Raw genomic sequence first — 18,958 nt, 5'->3', positions numbered from 1 at the left:
TGCACCCTCCAGTACCGGTGATTCGGAACTTCCGGGGAAACTGCGCGCGCAGACGCTCCGCCCTCCCCCCCCCCCCCCCGCCCGGAGTTTTGCTGCGTCTGCGCGCCGCGCCGTGAACGGCTGGTCTGGTGTCTGAGGTCTCTGCGTCTTAATTTCCACCGAACACACCTCCAAAGGAAGACGGTCCTGGGCAGAGTGTGCATACATCTTTCCCAGACTTGTTATATCAGTCTTTTTTTGAGAATGAAGACGTTTGAGGAGCATAAACTGAAAGGCCTACTTAGAAGTTCCAGGTCCCCAGATAACCCAGTTTACAAGTCAGTTTCCTAAGGGTGCTTGCTACCTACCCTACATGTTTTTTTTCTCGAGTTTTTACCTAGAAGTGCAGGAGCCATGGGCCTATGGGCTCGTTTGTCAAGTCTGTTTTGAACATGCATGCACTGGGCTGCCTGCTTTGGCTCTAGGACCTGCATTTTGTTGTATCTTAAAAAAAAAAAAAAAAAAAAAAAAAAAAAAAAAAAAAAAAAGGCAAGCAACCTATCTTTTGTTGATGTTTGTACATTCAAGAAAGCCTACTGAAAGGGGAAAGCAAGAATGCTCAGCAAAGGGGAGGCTCCTGCACTTGCTTTGGCCCGGTGTCTCTGACTACTGACGCTTAGATGATTCTTTGTAATAGAGGACTGCACTGTAGTCAGCTTAGGAGACTCCTGTAGAAACCCCCAGGACAATCGAAAATCAACTGATATCTGAATACTCCCCGGTGGCTGCCGGATCTGGAGCGTGGGTTGAAGCTGATGGCTTTTGGTGCAGATTAGCTTGTGTGTTCTTAACAGTAGTGTACCATTAAAACATAAGCTCTACGGTAGCACCTACTTTGAAATTCTACTAAATCATCACATACATTTCTTTTCATTTCCATAAAGTTTTAATACTTTTATTCTTTGAGAATTTCATACAATGTATTTTGCTCATATTTACCCCAGACTGTTACTCTTTAACTCCTCCCAGGTTCTTCCCCATGTCTGTAACCTCCAAACTTTGTCCTCTCCCCCCACCCCCAAGAACCTATCAAGTTCAGTTTGAGCTGATCATCTACTCCTGGGTCTGTTGGACTATTCAAAGGAGCATGGCCAACCTACTGGGGCCCACCCTTAAAGAACGCTGACACTCCCTCTCAGAAGCTATGAATTGTCTATAATTCCAATGCATGTTAGGATGTTGGCTGCCTCGATCTCGTGCAGACCAGCTAAGCTGTGTGAGTCAGTGTTTCTGATAACATCAGCAGTGTCTCAGTCCCATCGTTTCTCAGTGAAGTCTTCCGAGGCCTTTCCAGAATAGTGAAACTACTCTAGATAAATGTTAATAAATAAATGTTAATAGATAAACATTAATAGATAAATGTGAAATATAGATAGATGTTAATGGATAAATGGGTAATTTGTAATCCTCTCACGTTTACCAAAATTAAAATATTCATTTCCTGGACAATAATGTTTTCTTGATTAAATTTACAATTAAGCATTGTCTTAATCTGTGAATAATTCCTAGTTCATTACTTCTGACACAGCAGGGATTCATAGATGTATTGAATGAATGAATGAATGAGCATATCAAGAGGATAATATGCTGGGCATAGTGGTGGATGCCTTTCTATAATCCCAGCACTTGGGAGGTAGAGGCAGGCAGATCTCTGTGAGTTGGAGGCTAGCCTGTAGTGAGTTCCAGGATTGTGAGCGCTATATAGTGAGACTCTGTCTCAAAAAAAAAAAAAAAAAAAGGAGAAAAGAAAAAAGAAGGATAACATATAATGAAGACAAGTCTTTTATGGTGAGAACATCCCTTCTATTTATTCATATGTTGAGATAAATTACAGAGACTGAAAGACAAAAATTTGTAAATCATTCATTAGAACATTCATTAAAAACAAAAGCGGCTTAAGAGTTCTCACACAAAACCTTATATAAGTCTGATATAACATTAAATTTTTACAAATCAGACCTCCCATTTTTAACCCTAATCATGTGGTCTCGAATGCTCTCGGGAAATCTCCTTTACCAATAGCACTTCATCTTGTGTACACAAGGCTTCCATTAAAATCTCGCCAGACCTTGAAAACCCATATCACACCTTGGAAATTACCTGCAGCTGAAAAACAAACAAACACTCTAAAACTTTAGATGGAAAGTCACATAGCAATCTAAAGACCAGAAATGAAGCAAAAACGAAGCACATGTTAATACAAATAAATGACAAACACCAACTGTTTCTATCTTACTGTGGTCACCGAAGCCAAAAACAATTTGTTTGGAAGGAACTTGTGAAAGCACTACAGTGTCACCCAAAAGTGCTTTCCTGTGTCACAGTGCTGTAGAAAGGCCACGCATAACCTTACAGAGAAACTAGCAAGACTTGCAAGCACCTGCATCCGGTGTCTGTCCCTCTATGCAGTTACTAGACAGCTCAGTAACCAGTCACCCCAAGTCTTAATAACTTCTTAAACCAGGACAGTTCAAAAACTACTTCTGGATTGCCAGGCTCAGAAAGATACAATTTTACATGACACATGGGCCTCGTGATAGGAATCTGCATTAAAACATGGAGATCAACTGAAAATATTTCACACTGATGAAATTCTACTGACTAATGGTCAAATTTTCAGATAAGAACCCACCAATGGAAGCCCTGCTCTGTGCAAACAGTATGGTACTTATTAAACAATCAAACATCTGAGGTATTAGCTGGAAAAAATATATACATTTATATATATATATATATATATACACACTTATACATGGACACATCCGCAGAATATTCACAAATCTATTGGCCCCTACACCAGCAGAAGATCAAATGAATTGAAAAAAAAGAACCACATAATAGGAAAAATTACACAGAGGGCATTTACAAAAGTGTGGTTACACAATCCTTAATATAAGGAGCATGTTTTGAATAATTGCTTGAAGATTTATAATTCCTATAAATGTTTCCATTTATAGGAAAGTGTCTATCTTATCGAAATGGAACTGGAAGGGGGACCTGGATTCAGGACTGTGATGCCTACAGATTATTAAAGCTTTGCAAAAACTGCTTGAATAACCTGGTTCTATCTATTTAGTTTTTATTTTATACTGCATTTTGGACAGAGTCTGACAAGGTACCCAGGCTAGCCTCAAATCCACGATGTCTCTTCCTCACTTGGTCTCCCAGGTGTTGGGCTACATGTAAAAGCTACCATGCCTGACTTCTACTTGCGATGGAAAACTGGATTCTGAGGGGAAAATGTGAGGCTATTGTCAGGTTATTCTTTATTGTCAGTGGTCCACAGAAAATTTTAAGGATTTTTAACTATTCTGATAGGGCTACTAGACAGGGATTTTTTTTTTAACTGTTCCATGATTAAAATTCAGGATGTTCATTTTCAAAAATTTTCTATACAAATAATAAAAAGTGTTCTGAGTTGCCTCTCAGTTTCCCTCACTCAATAAAAAGATGGATAGCAAAACATCCAGAATTAAGTTCAAGCTTCCTGTGGAGAAGCTAAATAAAGACATCCCCTCCTCTTCTAACCACGTGGCGCTTGGTTATAATACTTGGCTAATGAGATGATGGCTCGCTTGGCTCTCTGCTCCACCAAGACGTTCTTCCCTGCTCTAAAAAGTGGGAGTTGTTTTTGGGTTTTTTTCAATGAAATATCTGAAAACACAGTAACAACCATATTATGTTTTAAGTACCTGTATTTCCAATAATATCGATAAAGATTTTTTTTTTTATTTTATGTGTCAGTGTGAAAGGTTTAACAACAAGAAAAATTAAGCATAAAAGTGCATTTGAAGTTAAGGGCTGCATTCCACATTCCTGCTCTTGTGAAGACCTGACCTGACACAAAATAGGACTTTAATGCTCTGGTGTGTGTATGTGGGTGTGGGTGTGTGTGTTTCTCTATGTATAAAGAGATAAAATGTCAATTATTAGTAAGTATAACTAGTGTTTCCAAACTTACAAAAGAAAACATTTAGAAACCTAATGCAAAGGAAAGAGCTACTGGGTAAATATAAAAGTGATCGAATGAAATTAAGAAATTCTATATAGCTAAAAATAAGACTGGAAGATATGGGGATTTTGATTATAAAGTAATCAGCAAGCACAAGAACCTTTCAGTTCAAGCTAACCAAAGACACATAAAATTAAATTCAAAGATACCAACTGGTCCTTCCTACAAGACAGGAAGCGTTACAGACTTAGTTTTTACTGGTGTACTTTCTATGCAGTTTGAGATACTGTACTCGGCCAACATCTCCCACAGCCTCTCCCAAGTCTTGTTTACTCTAACCCATATATGGTAAAAATGTGATGAGATGCAGCAATGAACCTCAAACATAATACTGTACAGAGCCACATACGACTCCATGCTGTGTTAACTTCTCTCAATCTGATAACCTGACCTATCCTCTCTATCCACTAAAACTGGAGAAATACACCAAAAGTTTCTACAAATATTTGACAGCTATGAGCCTTCTGAGTTAATTAGAATGCTACATTTTAAAGTGACTTATTCTGCAGGCTCAAAATATTTAAAATTCTAAGACGTGCTTACGTTTGCAACATGTACTGACAGAACAGTGCAGAGATTAGCATTGCCCCCTGCACAAGGATGACATAGAAATTTCAATAAGCTTTAATATTTTTAAATTCAACTAATTAAAGGCAAAGAGAAATGAAAAATAGGCACAGTGAACTATTTGAAGCAAAAAAAGAAAAGTGGGAAATGAGACCAGTATACATCAACACTATCAAATGTAAACCACGTGGACCACAGGCCACACGGAAGTGGAGACAGAACTGTATTATTTCAGATTTCCATTAAAATAAAAAGACAACAAACTGCTTGTTATGTTTAGGGTCAATAGGTGTGTGCTACAGCCAGCTTTTGTCAATGAAACTTCCTTTTTTTTTTGTTTAGTGGGCACAAGCTAACTGTGGTTATAGTAATGAGAAAACCTGACCATTGTGTGCTCAGTCTGAGTAGCACATCTAACATTACCCACTTCAAGGATCAAACGGCATCACAAAACAGTGGGAGGTTGATAATGTAAGAAGGAGTGAGGTGTTTGTGGAACACTGTTTCCGGCCATGCCATTAGTCATCACACTTTGTGACTCTCTATAAGGTCTCTATAAGATTGGGCCTGTCCACATCTTGCCCTAGTCGGAATGGGGCTCATAAGCCCCCCTCATCCCTCTCTGACAATCCATGGTAGTTAGTGGTTGATGAGAGAAGGAGACACATTTTCTTCAGGGTTGCAGGCACTGGTGCCTATGTTCCTGTAAATAACCCTGATCTATGCCCCTACATACAATCATAATAAAAAGTCACATCATCATCATCATCATCAACAATAGCATCATCAATAACATCAACAACATCATCAACAACAGCAACAATAACATCAACAACATCCTCACCATCATCATCATCAACAGCAACATCAATAACATCAACAACATCATCATCAACAACAACAGCAACAATAACATCATCAACAACATCCTCACCATCATCATCATCAACAGCAACAACAGCAACAATAACATCATTGACAACATCACTATCAACAACAGTAATAGCAACAACAGCAACAATAACATCAACAACAACATCCTCACCATCATCATCATCAACAGCAACAATAACATCAACAACATCCTCCTCCTCATCATCAACAACAGCAACAACAGCATCAACAACAACAACATCACTATCAACAACAGTAATAGCAACAACACCATCACCATCAACGACAGCAAGTCTTGAAAGAAGAGGAAGTGAATGTGTAAAGTAGGAGGGAACAGGAGAGTGTCACAGGAGTGAAGATGATGACATGTATTATATGTGTGTATAAAATGCCACAATGAAACCCACTGTCCTACATAATTAATGTGTACTAATAAAACACACACACACACACACACACACAAAAGAGAGGAAAATGAGAAAAAATTACACATAGTTACCAAGGAGAAAGAGCTGTATCTCTATAGTGAAGCGCTGACGTCTGTTTTAAGTTAAAAGCTATACAACAATCTGCAGGCTGGTTAGATGACTCAGTGCTAAAATACTTCCTGCATAAGTCTGACAACTTATGTTCAATCCATAGAATTGAACAAGGTATAAAAAGAGAACTTACCCCTGCAAGGTGTTCTCTGAGCTCTGCATGTGCTTCTTGGCACACACACACACACACACACACACCCTCACACACACACCACAAACATAAGAATCAATATAATAAAACCGTTTCTAACAGTTGCAAGAATTACAGGAATGGCTGAGCAACTGAGTCATAAGCACTTGGGGTTGAATGTTCTGCATTAAAGGCAATGTTAAAAGAGGAAGAGGAAAAGCTATGCCAACTGAGATGGTCCAGGCAGATCTGGCTACAGATGAGAGGGAACTAAGAAGTTTCTGAGTTGAAGCAATGTGTACAATGTGTCATTCTTTACATCTACAACAGAAAAACCAAGACCGAAAAAGAATTGCAATGGACTTAAGAAGCTCTTCAAAGAAGAGCAAAGGGCTTGGGTGAATAAGAAACTTGAATTTGGTTGCCACAGAGCCTTAAAATCTAGAGAATTTGAAATGGATATCCCATTGGGAATATTGAAAATGAGATCCATGATCTCACGGAAAATAGAAAACTATGTGTTCCTCTGAATGAAAATATTATTACCAGGTGAGCGGAGCACATGCTATTAAACCCAGCATGGGTGGGGGTGGGGTGAAGGGCAGGCCGGTCTCTGTGAGATCCAGGCCAGCCAGGTCTCCATTGAGAGTTTGAGCCAGTCAGCTACAGAGTGAGACCCCGACTCAAAATTAAAATAACAAAACAAAACAAAAAAAAGACAACAACAAGAGATACCAGGAGCATCCACCACAGAAGCAGCATGTCATTGTCCTGGAGGACCCGCGGATATTAGGAGAGGCTCCAAGCCTCATCATCTTGTACCAGGGAATGCAGTCAGCAGGTGATGAAGACGCAAACACATTAAGAGAGTAATAATGGCTCGATGGGATTCAGAAATCTGCCAAGTGGACAGTGACGTGACAGTCGGGGGGTGGTTGTGGTTCTAATGAAAGAGTTGAAACCACAAGGAGCCGTGTGCAGAGGCATGCAGCCTGGGAAACCCAGCCACGTGACTACGTAGCACTATTCAGGCTAGTGGCCAGACAGGGAGCACAGCAGAACCGAAGGCTGTGAGGAAGAGGCTGGGAGTGTCCTGGACCTGTGAGCGGGACCCTGATGTAAAACTCCGCAAACAGCAGTGATTCCTACATCGAGCCCTCCTCCTGCCTTCGAGAGCATGTGCAGGAGGCAGCCAAAACTGACAGACACGTAGTGGAGAGGAAGGAATCAGCTGCTGTGGAGCATGCTACTTTGAAGTCATTCCTCTCAAGAATCTACTTTAGAAAGTAACAAAAATATGTCAATTTTGTAAGGAAAAGGTTTTTACTGAAGGCGCATAGATATATAGCATTTTAATAGTTTCTCATGAGATGTATTAATGTGAAAACTTAAAATGAACCTTTATGTTCTCTGTAGTACTCCTGGTGTTAAAGGTCATGTTTCTAGAAGGGGGGCTAGGTTCTCCAGACTCCTAGGACAGTGTGTGTAATTCAACCCACTATTATAATCGGGCATGTCTACTGAAGAAGCAGACGGCAGGGCACAGAGACCTCGTGAGTACAACAGATGACACAGATCAGTACTATGCAGGGAGAACTCCTTAAGCAAAGCACAAAGCCTCTCTGTCTAACCTGACATTCTTGTTCTTGAGCAAAGGACTGGGTGTGAGAGATATGACAAAAACTACCAAAAACATGTGTGTGATTCTTTAACGGAATGAAGCAAAAAACCCTTAAGCCATTACTATCATTAAACATACAAGACCAGAAGTCATGTTGAACTCAATAAGCAGCAAAGTCCCAGCTGCATTTCCCCACTTTACAAAACAGATTTCATTACAAGGAGCTTATTCTAAAGACCTGATGAGTGGCCGGGTTGGTGGAGCTCACCATGCTCTGATGGCTTGCTGTCAATCAATCACTGTGTTAGCTGCTTGCTGTCAATCAATCACTGTGCTAGCTGTTTGCTGTCAATCAATTACTGTGTTAGCTGCTTGCTGTCAATCAATCACTGTGCTAGCTGCTTGCTGTCAATCAATCACTGTGCTAGCTGCTTGCTGTCAATCAATTACTGTGTTAGCTGCTGCTCTATCTATGCACAGGGCAACTGTGGCCCAACGCAACATGCTGTCAAGTAAGCCAGCCGCAGTCAGAAAGGCACAAAGCTGGGTGTTAGTGGTTATTTTGTTCTTTGTTCATTACTTATTTGTAGAAGAATCCATTTGCTTTGGGGTCCTACTTGAGTTATCTCCATGAAACTGAATTTCCATAGGAAGAAAGTTCATCTTTTGTTTCATAAGCTTCAGGAGCTTTGAAAGACACATAAATGAACATTTGGGGCTAACTTTTAATTACTAGAATTGTGAATGGCATAATTGCAACTTACCATTGAAAACTCACTTAGAATAGTATTTATCATCATATTTTCTTTAAATTCTATCTTATAGCATTTCATTCCTATGTATGGCTTTAGCAATTCATAAAACTAAAGAGCATACTGATAGTAAACACCAGTTCATGTATGTCATTACATATTCTGGAATATAAGAACAATATTAAAAATGTCAATTCCTTCTACACTGGTATAAGATTTTACATAAAGTTTTGTTTTTTTTTCTTTTTGAAAAATTTTCACTGTTTAAACTGCACATACCCAAACACCTAATGGGAAATGTGACTGTGTCCATTCCATCGGCCCACACAGAGTGTCTCATGGAGCTAAACACTAACATAATTTAAATAAAAGGCAAGCGCTCCTATGTATACAAAAATCATCCTAAAAATATTTACATGGCAAAGGAATAATGGAGAATCACAAAACTAGCCATTGCTACAGGTGTGGGAATCCTTTCCAGACTTCGTAAGGAATCGTGTAAGATTTTAGAGTGAACGTAACTGCAGAAGCATCCTAAAATATTTAGTCTTGAGTTCTTACTATTGGAATGAGCCAGTAGATCATTAACAGTCCAGGATTTCAGGAATCAACTACTCAGCTTAGTCTTTAATCAAGTCTTCAGCGGACAGCGTGGGACAGGCGGCTTGCCCACCTTACCCCCCCTTGTAGAGGCTGGTCAGCCGCTCCAGTTCTTTGCAGTTGTCCATGCTCAGAGCATCTGCCTTCCGCCGCAGCCGCTCATCGCGGTACACTTTTGCTGCATACTGCATATCTGTCTCTGTATGCCAAACGTTTGCCGGTTAATGATAATTCACATCACCTTAAAATTGCTTACATGTAAATACCACTTTAGAGAGATCCGTATATATATATATATACATAATTCTCTTAACTGACTTTGAAAAAAGAAAGAATCGAGTACAATTCCTATAAACTATTTCCTTGAGTTTTTTTTTTTTTTTTTTTTTTTTAAAGAATTTGTCTTTCAACAGGGTCTCTACATAGTCCTGGTTGTCCTGAAACTCACTATGTAGACCAGGCTGGCCTTGAACTCAGAAATCCTACTGCCTCTGCCTCCAAGAGCTATGATTAAAGGCGTGCATCACCACACCTGTTGGGCTTTTTCTTTACACAGCTTTAGTTTGAACATAGCATAGTCCTTCTGCATCAGCACCCCAAGTGCCAGGACTGTGTGTGCTCTCACACTTGGCAAAGGTTTGGAATATATATGTGCACCCCACACAAATGCAAAAGCCACCCCCATGCACAACTTGAATAAATAACCATAATTCTGCCTCTTAGAACTAGATGATGAGACCCTATGGCTAAACGTATGACATGCTTGGTCACAGGAAAACCAGACTAGAATTGAGCCTGCTCTTCTCGGATTGCTTTCACGGTGCCAAGAGGAGTATTCAGGCTGACAAAGAATTGCTATGAACAGTCTAATCCCTCTGTGGATGCTGGGAACCAGCCTACAAATCGTTTAGATCGTATGTGCCTGTCACACAATAAGTGCTACAGCTGATACGGGGTAGATAACTACTTCCTGATCAGAGCTGAGGACCACTCCACAGGAAAGCACTCACATCTGGTACTGTACCCCTGGACAAAAACCTATGATTAGAAGGCCGCAGGCCTGATTGGATAAGCTACTCTGTTGTTGTGCTAAATGGACACATTGAACCTGTCTTTAAACACTTGTTTACAATCTCACGGTTAACACACTGTCGTCTTTGAAGAGAAGGCTTCTCTTTGCCATGGGCGGTGGTGCCTGCAGACACTGCAGAAGTGAAGCCCTGAATGGGACATCACTATGGACCCTCCAAAGCTCATGGAGCATGAGCAGAAGAAGAGCTGGACGGGCCGGAGGATTGTGGGATGATGTTCACCAGGCATGAGGTCATTGCTGCTCTCATGAGCTCACTGTAGCTATGATCTGCAAGATCTGCACAGCACTGGGGCCATCAGCACCCTTGCATGGCAAAATAACCCTCCACACTGACTGGTCCAAGCCACCAGGCTGATGCTTACTGAACCTTACGCTGTGATGATGTGGTGCCTAGTCTAGAGAGAAGTAACTTGGTCTGGATAACGTGTGACTGGAGGACGCATCATGTACGACAGTCTGCTCAACAAAGTGTCCACTAAACACCGTAAGACAAGAACCAGTTAGTAAGTTCTTACATTGTGCCCATGCATAAAACATGTTCACCCAGGTGTCATGGGGATGGATCTGAGAACAGAGACAACAAAAACTTCAGCACACGCTCGGTACAGGCACAGGCTCTTTTTCTGCACAGTTTTCATTAACAGCTGGTTGAAAACATGGATGAGAGAGGCCTCAGACATGGGGGCTGACTGTACTTATTCATGTACTGAATTCCAATTATAGACCAAGCACTTTCAGAGCACTCCTCAGGTAAGGAAATCACAACAGTAATTCCAGAGACTCTAAAGGTTTTCTAAGATATTAAAAACACGATGGACTTACTCTGCTGTCTTTCTTTCCAGCAGTTATTTCGAATATTAGTCACATAATCCTCTTCCACGCTCTTTTCCACCTTTTGTAATAGTGTTCCTTTATATTCGCTTTTAAAGTCCTTACCGACGTAATAAACAACACCCAAGTTTTCTGTCTGCATTTTAATAGTTTGTCCACTGCAAAGGAGATGGATGATTATTCTTCTCTTAATTAAAATTATATCCTACTATGCAAAACAAGGAGCAAAAGAAAAGCAATTTAAAGTTAACATCAGTATTACTTAACATCAGTACTAGTTAATATCAAAATTATTTAACATCAGTATTATTTACATTCTCAGAAACCAAACCATTATTTTAGAGTACACAGAGTTTTAGTTATGTTTCCTTTATCTCCTGTTCACTTAAACTGTCTCTCACTTAATGACATTTGTATAAGGCCGTTATTTCTTCCTCCTCCTTCTTGTCTTTCATATCCATGTGTTAACTACCACATTAAATTCAAGCATAGCCCTTCTGTCCCCATCCTCAGTGGGGCAGAAGTGTAGGCCACCAAGAATGATAGAAATGTATCTCTTATGTTAACTGTTTTTCAAATTAGACGTTTTCCTGTAAGAAAGTCTGCACTTAAAAGCATCAAAGGGCCCTTCAAGGGAAGAAAAAGTCAGCGACAATGGAATTTTGTAACATTTCGCTTGGCTACTTACGATCTGGGGTATAAGGAATATGGAGGGTTGGAGACCATCAGCTGGCTTAAGAGGGACACAAGGATCAGCACAATGACGGGCATGAGCTGGATGAACACAGAGAAGCCTCCCTGCAAAGAGACCGAAGAGCACCGACTGTCGGACCGTCACAAACTCTGATAGAAACTAAGGAAACCTGTAGCCACTGAGGGCCACCTCCTGCTACAATCCCTACAGTACAAACTCCCCCGGGCTTGAAAAGGATGGTATCATCTGACCCTGTTGTAGAGATAAGGAAGCCCCTCCTGTCACACACACAGAGACTGGACACATGGTGTCTCGTCTAGCTGCCTCGGGCCTCTTCCGTCTAGTCTAGTGTCCTTTCCTTTCAGCTTTTTACACAAAGAGCTTAATTAATACATGCAACCACCTATACCTGCCTTTGAACCAAGCAAAGGCAAACAGAATTCTTCTTCTTCTTCTTTTTTTTTTTTTTTTGGCAAACACACTTCTAACTGAGGGTCTTCAGCATTGTTTCTCAATCTTTTAGGATCAATAAAAAGAAGTCACCTTCAGAATATGCAAACTAGAGACCTGCCTTTGTCAGAATTATGCAATAGCAAACCGGAAGGATGAAACCGCTGCTGTCACCCCTGCTCCTGTACCTACATTGTTCTCACAGGATTTCTGGGTCTCTTTTGAACTCCTGCTACGAGAAAAAGTCATTTCTTTTTTCCTAAAACAACTTGCCCTATTTTTGGTCAATTCTAATTGCTTTCCTGAACTGGAATCTGTCATTTCGGGATTTATGATCACATTATGAACATACATCTCCTCTTTCTTCTTCTCTTTCATGCCCATTGTGTCGGTGCTGATGTTGATGGCTGTAAGCAGCCCGGCCATTTGAAAATGAATGTACACTACCTGGGAAATGAAACACAAGGTGAAGTTAGGAAGCAACTGTGAATGGGGGAAAATGCTGTTCACTGTTTAGCAGCTTTCCTTGTTGATTCAAAGCACATGCCACCATGCCCACCCTTCTTGAACGTCACTAAAATAATAAATGTTTGTTTTGAACAATGAATGTTTACTGTGTGATCTTCTTGCCTCCACCTTCCAAAATAGATACTGGCTACCAGACCCAGCTTTATAAATTCCTTTGTGAAAATGTGGCGAAGAGTTTCTCATTAATGGTACACATGTGAAGGACCATTATTGTTGGTGATTATTTCTGAAAATTCTGATTACTGTACTTAAATGAATCAAACCCATCTAGAAACCCAAAGACATCATTATAATTAATGCTTTTAAAATGCTAATATATCAAAGTGGATCACTTGAGTTCTTCTCAAATTGGGCGAAGAACCAGAAATGGCTATTACTAACAAAATAAGCCAAGTTATAATTAACCAGGAACGGAGAATTAACTATTGAGAAAATTATTGCTTCCAAGATTTGAGACGGTTCCCAACATATTTTCAGTCAAATTTGCTAGTTTAGTAACTTTTCTTAGAGGTAATGTGTCTCAATTTGTTAGAACACAGGTTATGGTTTTGATCATTTATTTGTATTTTTACAACTCAAGGATGCTTTGCAGAATGTCTTATCGATGACAGCTCATCCTCAGTGATAATAAAAGAGCCACCGGTCGTGTTCTCATTATTAATGAGCACCTTAAGTCAATGCCATGAACAACTTAGAGCTTAAAGAAACCACTCTTAAATCCATTTCCACATAAACAATGCACAGTAAGTAAAAATAAGAGTTTATGCTACTTACGAAAACTCTGTAAGATCTACTGATTTAGTGGAAAACTACCCTTGTTCAAATGGCTATTCCTACAACACACTAAAAAGATACCTGAAAGGTTTATGTGTCAATTAGACTGTCTATTATTTCAATGAAGATATAGATGAAGACCTTTACACACACTGGTATTTACATCTATAATGCCGTTGAGGCTCCAGAGAGCTAATGTCAATCATCCTTCCAGGTACCAGATGCTTCTGCTGATTGTGACAATTATGATACACTGTTTCAGGGTTTCCTGTCTAGATTCCTTTTCTTAGGTTTTTTAATAAAACAAGGTATCTGCACTCAGCAACTCTCTTTTTAATTAAAGTACTCTCTGGGAAAAGAGGCAGGCTTAGTAACAGTGATAGCCCCTAAAATTTTCCTTCCTTTAATAGAAAGCCAGCACTGTAGAAAATGCAGGGAGACCCGCATGCTCAAGCCTGTAACCTCAACACTTGAGAGACTGAGGCAGGAGAGTTGCTGTGAGTTAGAGATTAGCCTGTGTTACATGGCGAGTTCCATGCTAGAGTCTCAAACCAAAACAGCCCGCAGGAGAAAGCTGGAAGTCTTTATGAAGTATAGCTAAGGAGAGAAAGCTAACCCAGTACCTGAAGGAAATCCACACAGGAGAAAGCTGGAAGTCTTTATGAAGTATAGCTAAGGAGAGAAAGCTGATCCGAGTACCTGAAGGAAATCCACACAGGAGAAAGCTGGAAGTCTTTATGAAGTATAGCTAAGGAGAGAAAGCTAACCCGAGTACCTGAAGGAAATCCACCGCCAAAAAAGATATTGAACAGGTCTTCTGGAGTTATGTCGGCTTCACAGCCTCGGTGGAAGTTAAACCTGCCGTTGTTCTGGGGATTACAGGCTTGCTCTTCACTGCCTGTGAGGTCATACTGTTTTCGTTTTTCTGGGTTGCTTAAAACGGCGTACGCATTTCCAATCTCTATAGAAGCAAAGAGTAACAGCATCGGAAAGCGAAGTCTTTAGTGTATGGAAAACTGCCCCACATACAGCAGCGCCCACTTAAATACTGTTTGAAACCAATAAAAAATCACCAATCAGTAAAAAACAGCAATGATTTCTTTTAAACATTATATGTACATTTTTGCATCATCACTTATCTCTCAGTACAGCTTTCCACACTAGCCAGCCGAACCTCCCCACTGCGGAGGGTGGGATGTCTACCTACCCACTGCCACACCGCGTCGTGGCCGCTAACATCCACTTTCCCCACTCTGAGTTCCCAAATCGAGCCTTTCATCAAGACTGTTCAACCTACACGCCATGAATAGAGGCCACATATCTATAATCCCAGCACTTGGGAAACTGAGGCAGGAGGTTTAAAAGTTCAAGGCCACCCTTACAAGCCAAACTGTTCAAAATAACCACAGCTGTCTCCACCATGTACTGAGAACTTACTATCTATTTCTGTATTTCACTCGTTAATACTTCCGACTTCACAGCAAGGATCCCAAGACGTACTTGCTGTGTAAGCTGTTTGAGGTCAGATACTAAGTGCAATATGGATATGCACTATTTCAAGACATCTCGACTGAAATCTCCCTTTCTTTTGGCATACTACCACCCATTTCATTTCCGGACAACGTATTTTCCTTAAGACAGAAAACCCGACGTGAGAGGGACCGTCCATGACTCCACTGCCATGCTCAAGGGGCCGGCATCAAGTCTTACGTGTTGTTGCTGTTGTGTTTGGCTTTTGTAGTGGGGGTCTCAGTTACGCAGCCCAGGATAGGCTTGAACTATTGGCTCATGTTGTGCATTTGCACAATTAGGAACGATTACAGCTCCTTGTTTTCCAGAGAATTAAACATAAATTTTATTTTGGTGTTCAAAACTTTACAAAGCATGCGTCTACCATGCCATTTATTGTACACAAAAGACCTTTCAATTCATATTCCTATAAATAGTTTACGTTATGGTAATTAAAGAGTCACGTACATTTTAAAATATAAATATCCTCTCTCCTTTTTACCTAATTTCCCCTAGTAATACTATCTTATCCGTTATAGCAGAGATCATCAATGGAGAACCAATGACAGTCATAGAGCGTAGAACGTTCTCCAGTTCTCCACTTTGTGCGCTTGATGTGTGTTTCGGGTTCACAGGCCACGGTTACAACCTGGTAGACTTGGTTCTTTCTTACCAACTTTCTGGGTTCCGGGAACGAACGTGGGTTACTGGGTTTGCATAGCAAGCTCCTTTACACTAACCGAGCCATCTCACTGGCCCTAGGGGGTCCTTTTTATAACCAGTTGTCCCTGCCTATCACATCTCTACCATCCCTGGCAACTACTGAGCTACTGGCCGCTTCTCAAATATTTCCATGTCGAGGATGGTGAGAACCCGGAGTGGAGAAGGTAAATGCCTATAAAGTCAGCACACAGAAGCTGAGGCAGGACCCTGAGTTCAAAGTCAGCCTGGGTTACATATTGAGACTCTGTCGCACAAAAATAAAAATAACAAAACAACATTGTATAGATAACAATATAAAGATAGGATTACTTCATATAAGTGAAACTCTGGAACTGGCTGTTTTCCATGAGCACAGGACCCAGACTGATCTGACCGGGTTACATGTCATAAGTGTGCTCACTTTTATTACTACATAGAATTCCACACACGGACACAACACTGTTGGTTTAACTGCTCATTCCCTGAAGGACAGCTGGGCTTTCTAGTGTGGGTTATTACAATAAAGCTACGTGCCTTCACCACAGACTTATGTATACGTGTAAATGTTCATTTTTCTGGCATAAATGCCAGGTGTGTACTGCTCAATTGTATGGTGGCTCAGAATTAGTCTTTTTGATCAACTTCCAAAGCTGTTCTGCAAAATGATTCTCATTTTACTTCTTCTCAACAACACATGAATAATCCATTTCTGCGACCAGAGCCGCTTTAACAAGTGCCACTGCTACTTTCTCTGTCAGCCATTATGGTAGGTGCACAGGACCCTGATATCTGCATTTTTCTCATGGTTAAGGATGCAGAAGCCCTTTCATGGACTGTTTTGTCTTGTGCAAACCATCTTTAGTAAAATGCCATGCATTGCACGCATGTGTGTGTGTGTAGGTGTGTTTGGTGCTGTGTAGCACACGTGTGCATGTTCATGTAAGAATGTTTGTGTGTATGCGAACATCTGTGTTTGTATGTGTGTAAAGGCTGGAGGAGAACCTTGACACCATTCGTTGGCTAAAGCTATGAGATTCCGAGATAGTGTCACACTGTCCTGAGCTCCCCAAGTGAGCTGGACCACACCATCAGCGAGTCCCAGGGATCTGGTGGGGATTCTTTGGGTGTACTGCCAGATGTGCTGTTCTTAACTTGGGCTTAAGGGGTCTAACTCAGGGCACTTCACCAAGTCATGTCCCTACCACTTCTGCATCTTTTTAACAATACTTTTAAAAGCTTTTATTAGCATACATATACACAAAGATGGGTTTCACTGTGACATTTTCATATGTGCATATATAATGTATTTTGATCATGCTCACCCCCATAAAGCCCCATTCCTTCTTGTCCCCTCCCACTCCCTCTTGTCCCTGATCCCCCCCACTAATCTTTTATTTTTAGTTCCTTACTAGCCCTACTTTTTTCCCAATTTTATTGAATACTCTTTGTATTTACATTTCAAATGTTATACCTTCTCCCCTCCCTCTCCCTCCTCCCCCTCAACTTGCTTCCACGAAGGTGCTCCCTCTCCCAGTCACTCTCCCCACCTCAGTGCCTTGGCTGGTGATGGTGTTGTTCTTCCCATGAGGTGCAAACCCTTCAGCTCTTTCAGTCCTTTCTCTAGCTCTTTCATTGGGGTCCCTGTGTTCAGTCTGATGTCTAACTGAAAGCATCCTCATCTGTATCTATATGACTCTGGGAGAGCCTCTGAGGAGACATCCTTGTCTGGTTCCTGCCAGTAAACACTTCTTGGCGTCAGCAATAGTGCTTGGGTTTGGTGGCTGTATATGGGTGGTTCTCCAGGTGAAGCAGTCTCTGTAGATCTTTTCTTCAATCCCTGCTCCTCTATTTGACCTTGTATTTCTTCCCCTGTTCTGTTCTCCCTTCTAAGAAGGACTGAGGCATCCACATTCTGGTCTTCCTTTTTTTTGAGTTTCATAAGTTCTGTGGATGGTTCCTTAGGTATCCCAAGCTCTTTGGGGGGTTGGGGGTAGTATCTGCTCATCAATGAGTGCATACCATGAATGTTCTTTTGTGACTGGGTTACCTCACTCAGGACGATAGCTTCAAGTTCCATCCATTTGCCTAGGAATTTCATGAACTCGCTGTTTTTACTAGCTGAGTAGTAAACTAGCCCTACTTCTACTTTCACGTCCTAACATTTTTTAAAACTTATTTTGTGTACGTGTGCGTACAGTGCACGCACATGGGAGTCAGATGACAACTCTGTGGAGATGGCTCTGTCATTCACTTCCATGTGGACTGCAGCGATGAACTCTGCCAGCGTTTTCACCCACTGATACCACTCACTGGCCCTTTCTGTGCATGCTTCAACTAGTGTAATTAGAGTTGCTTACAGCAACATGGGCTATATAAAGGAGCACGAGAAAGATACCAGTGCTGTATCTCTGGAGAAATGTCCCTTCCGTCCCAACTGCCTAGAAAGTTCCATAAGCCCTATCAGCAACTGTTTACCTAGAAATCTGGGGAGAGTCTCGTGTACCCCACCTCATGATGGAATGTTGAATGACCAATCTTGTGCAGTCTTAGGCAGTTACTACCTTAGCTGCTGAGAGTTCAAGCATTCGATGACCACATCGCGCCCAGAGGAAAGCATCCACAGGGTTCCATCTTCCTTCAGGGTTTCCTGAGCGTGCAATGGATGATAATGCATGCATGCGCTTCATTTAGAGCTAAGAATGATACTGGTTTTCATTCTTAGTTATTTTAAAAATTCTTTTGTCAAAGGATGTCATACTGTCAAGTGTGCCTTATACTCACGGACCCAAGTGTCCCTCCTGCATCCCACGAAGCTGGGACTGTCTGAGTGCACCAGCACCCACAGCTTCTTGGGCCTGGTTTTACCTTGAACTCTCACTTCCCACTTGTGGAGAGCTCTTCACATAAACACTAGTCCTTTGTTGCATGTGTGTTGACAAATATTCCCTTCAACAAACAGCTTATGTTTCTATACTTCTAATAGAGCAAAAAGACCCTTACAATTTCCCTCCAATTTTCCTCATATAAACCATGGTTTGTGTGTGTGTGTGTGTTAAGTGTCATGTAATCATTAGCTTGTGCTATGTTTTTATTTGTAGTTGTGACCCATTTTTGAGGGCTCTGATTGGTTGTTTTATATAAAACATGAGATTGTGGCCAAGGTTAATTGTATGCCTGTGTGCATTCAACAATTCAAAACCCAGTTCTTAAAAAGGCTACTTAG

The 18,958-nt window shown here is 41.0% G+C and overlaps 1 protein-coding gene across 2 annotated transcripts in view; it reads right to left on the bottom strand.

The window, feature by feature from the left end:
- Positions 1-8,683: 8,683 nt before the first annotated feature.
- Positions 8,684-18,958, bottom strand: part of DNAJB14 (DnaJ heat shock protein family (Hsp40) member B14) — a 38,513-nt gene continuing 28,238 nt past the window's right edge. For both annotated transcript variants that reach the window (XM_080916582.1, XM_080916583.1), the window contains 5 exons: positions 14,300-14,485; positions 12,575-12,669; positions 11,767-11,876; positions 11,070-11,236; positions 8,684-9,353 (listed from right to left, as the gene is read on the bottom strand). In XM_080916582.1, the coding sequence (XP_080772708.1) occupies positions 9,229-9,353; positions 11,070-11,236; positions 11,767-11,876; positions 12,575-12,669; positions 14,300-14,485 (683 nt within the window). In that variant the 3' untranslated portion in view covers positions 8,684-9,228. The remainder of the gene's footprint in view (positions 9,354-11,069; positions 11,237-11,766; positions 11,877-12,574; positions 12,670-14,299; positions 14,486-18,958) is intronic.

This window comes from Micromys minutus, assembly GCF_963924665.1.
Source record: "Micromys minutus genome assembly, chromosome: 4".
In the NCBI taxonomy this organism is placed as follows: domain Eukaryota; kingdom Metazoa; phylum Chordata; class Mammalia; order Rodentia; family Muridae; genus Micromys; species Micromys minutus.
The sequence above is the reverse complement of the archived record's forward strand: the minus strand, read 5'-3'. Positions and strand labels throughout refer to the sequence as shown.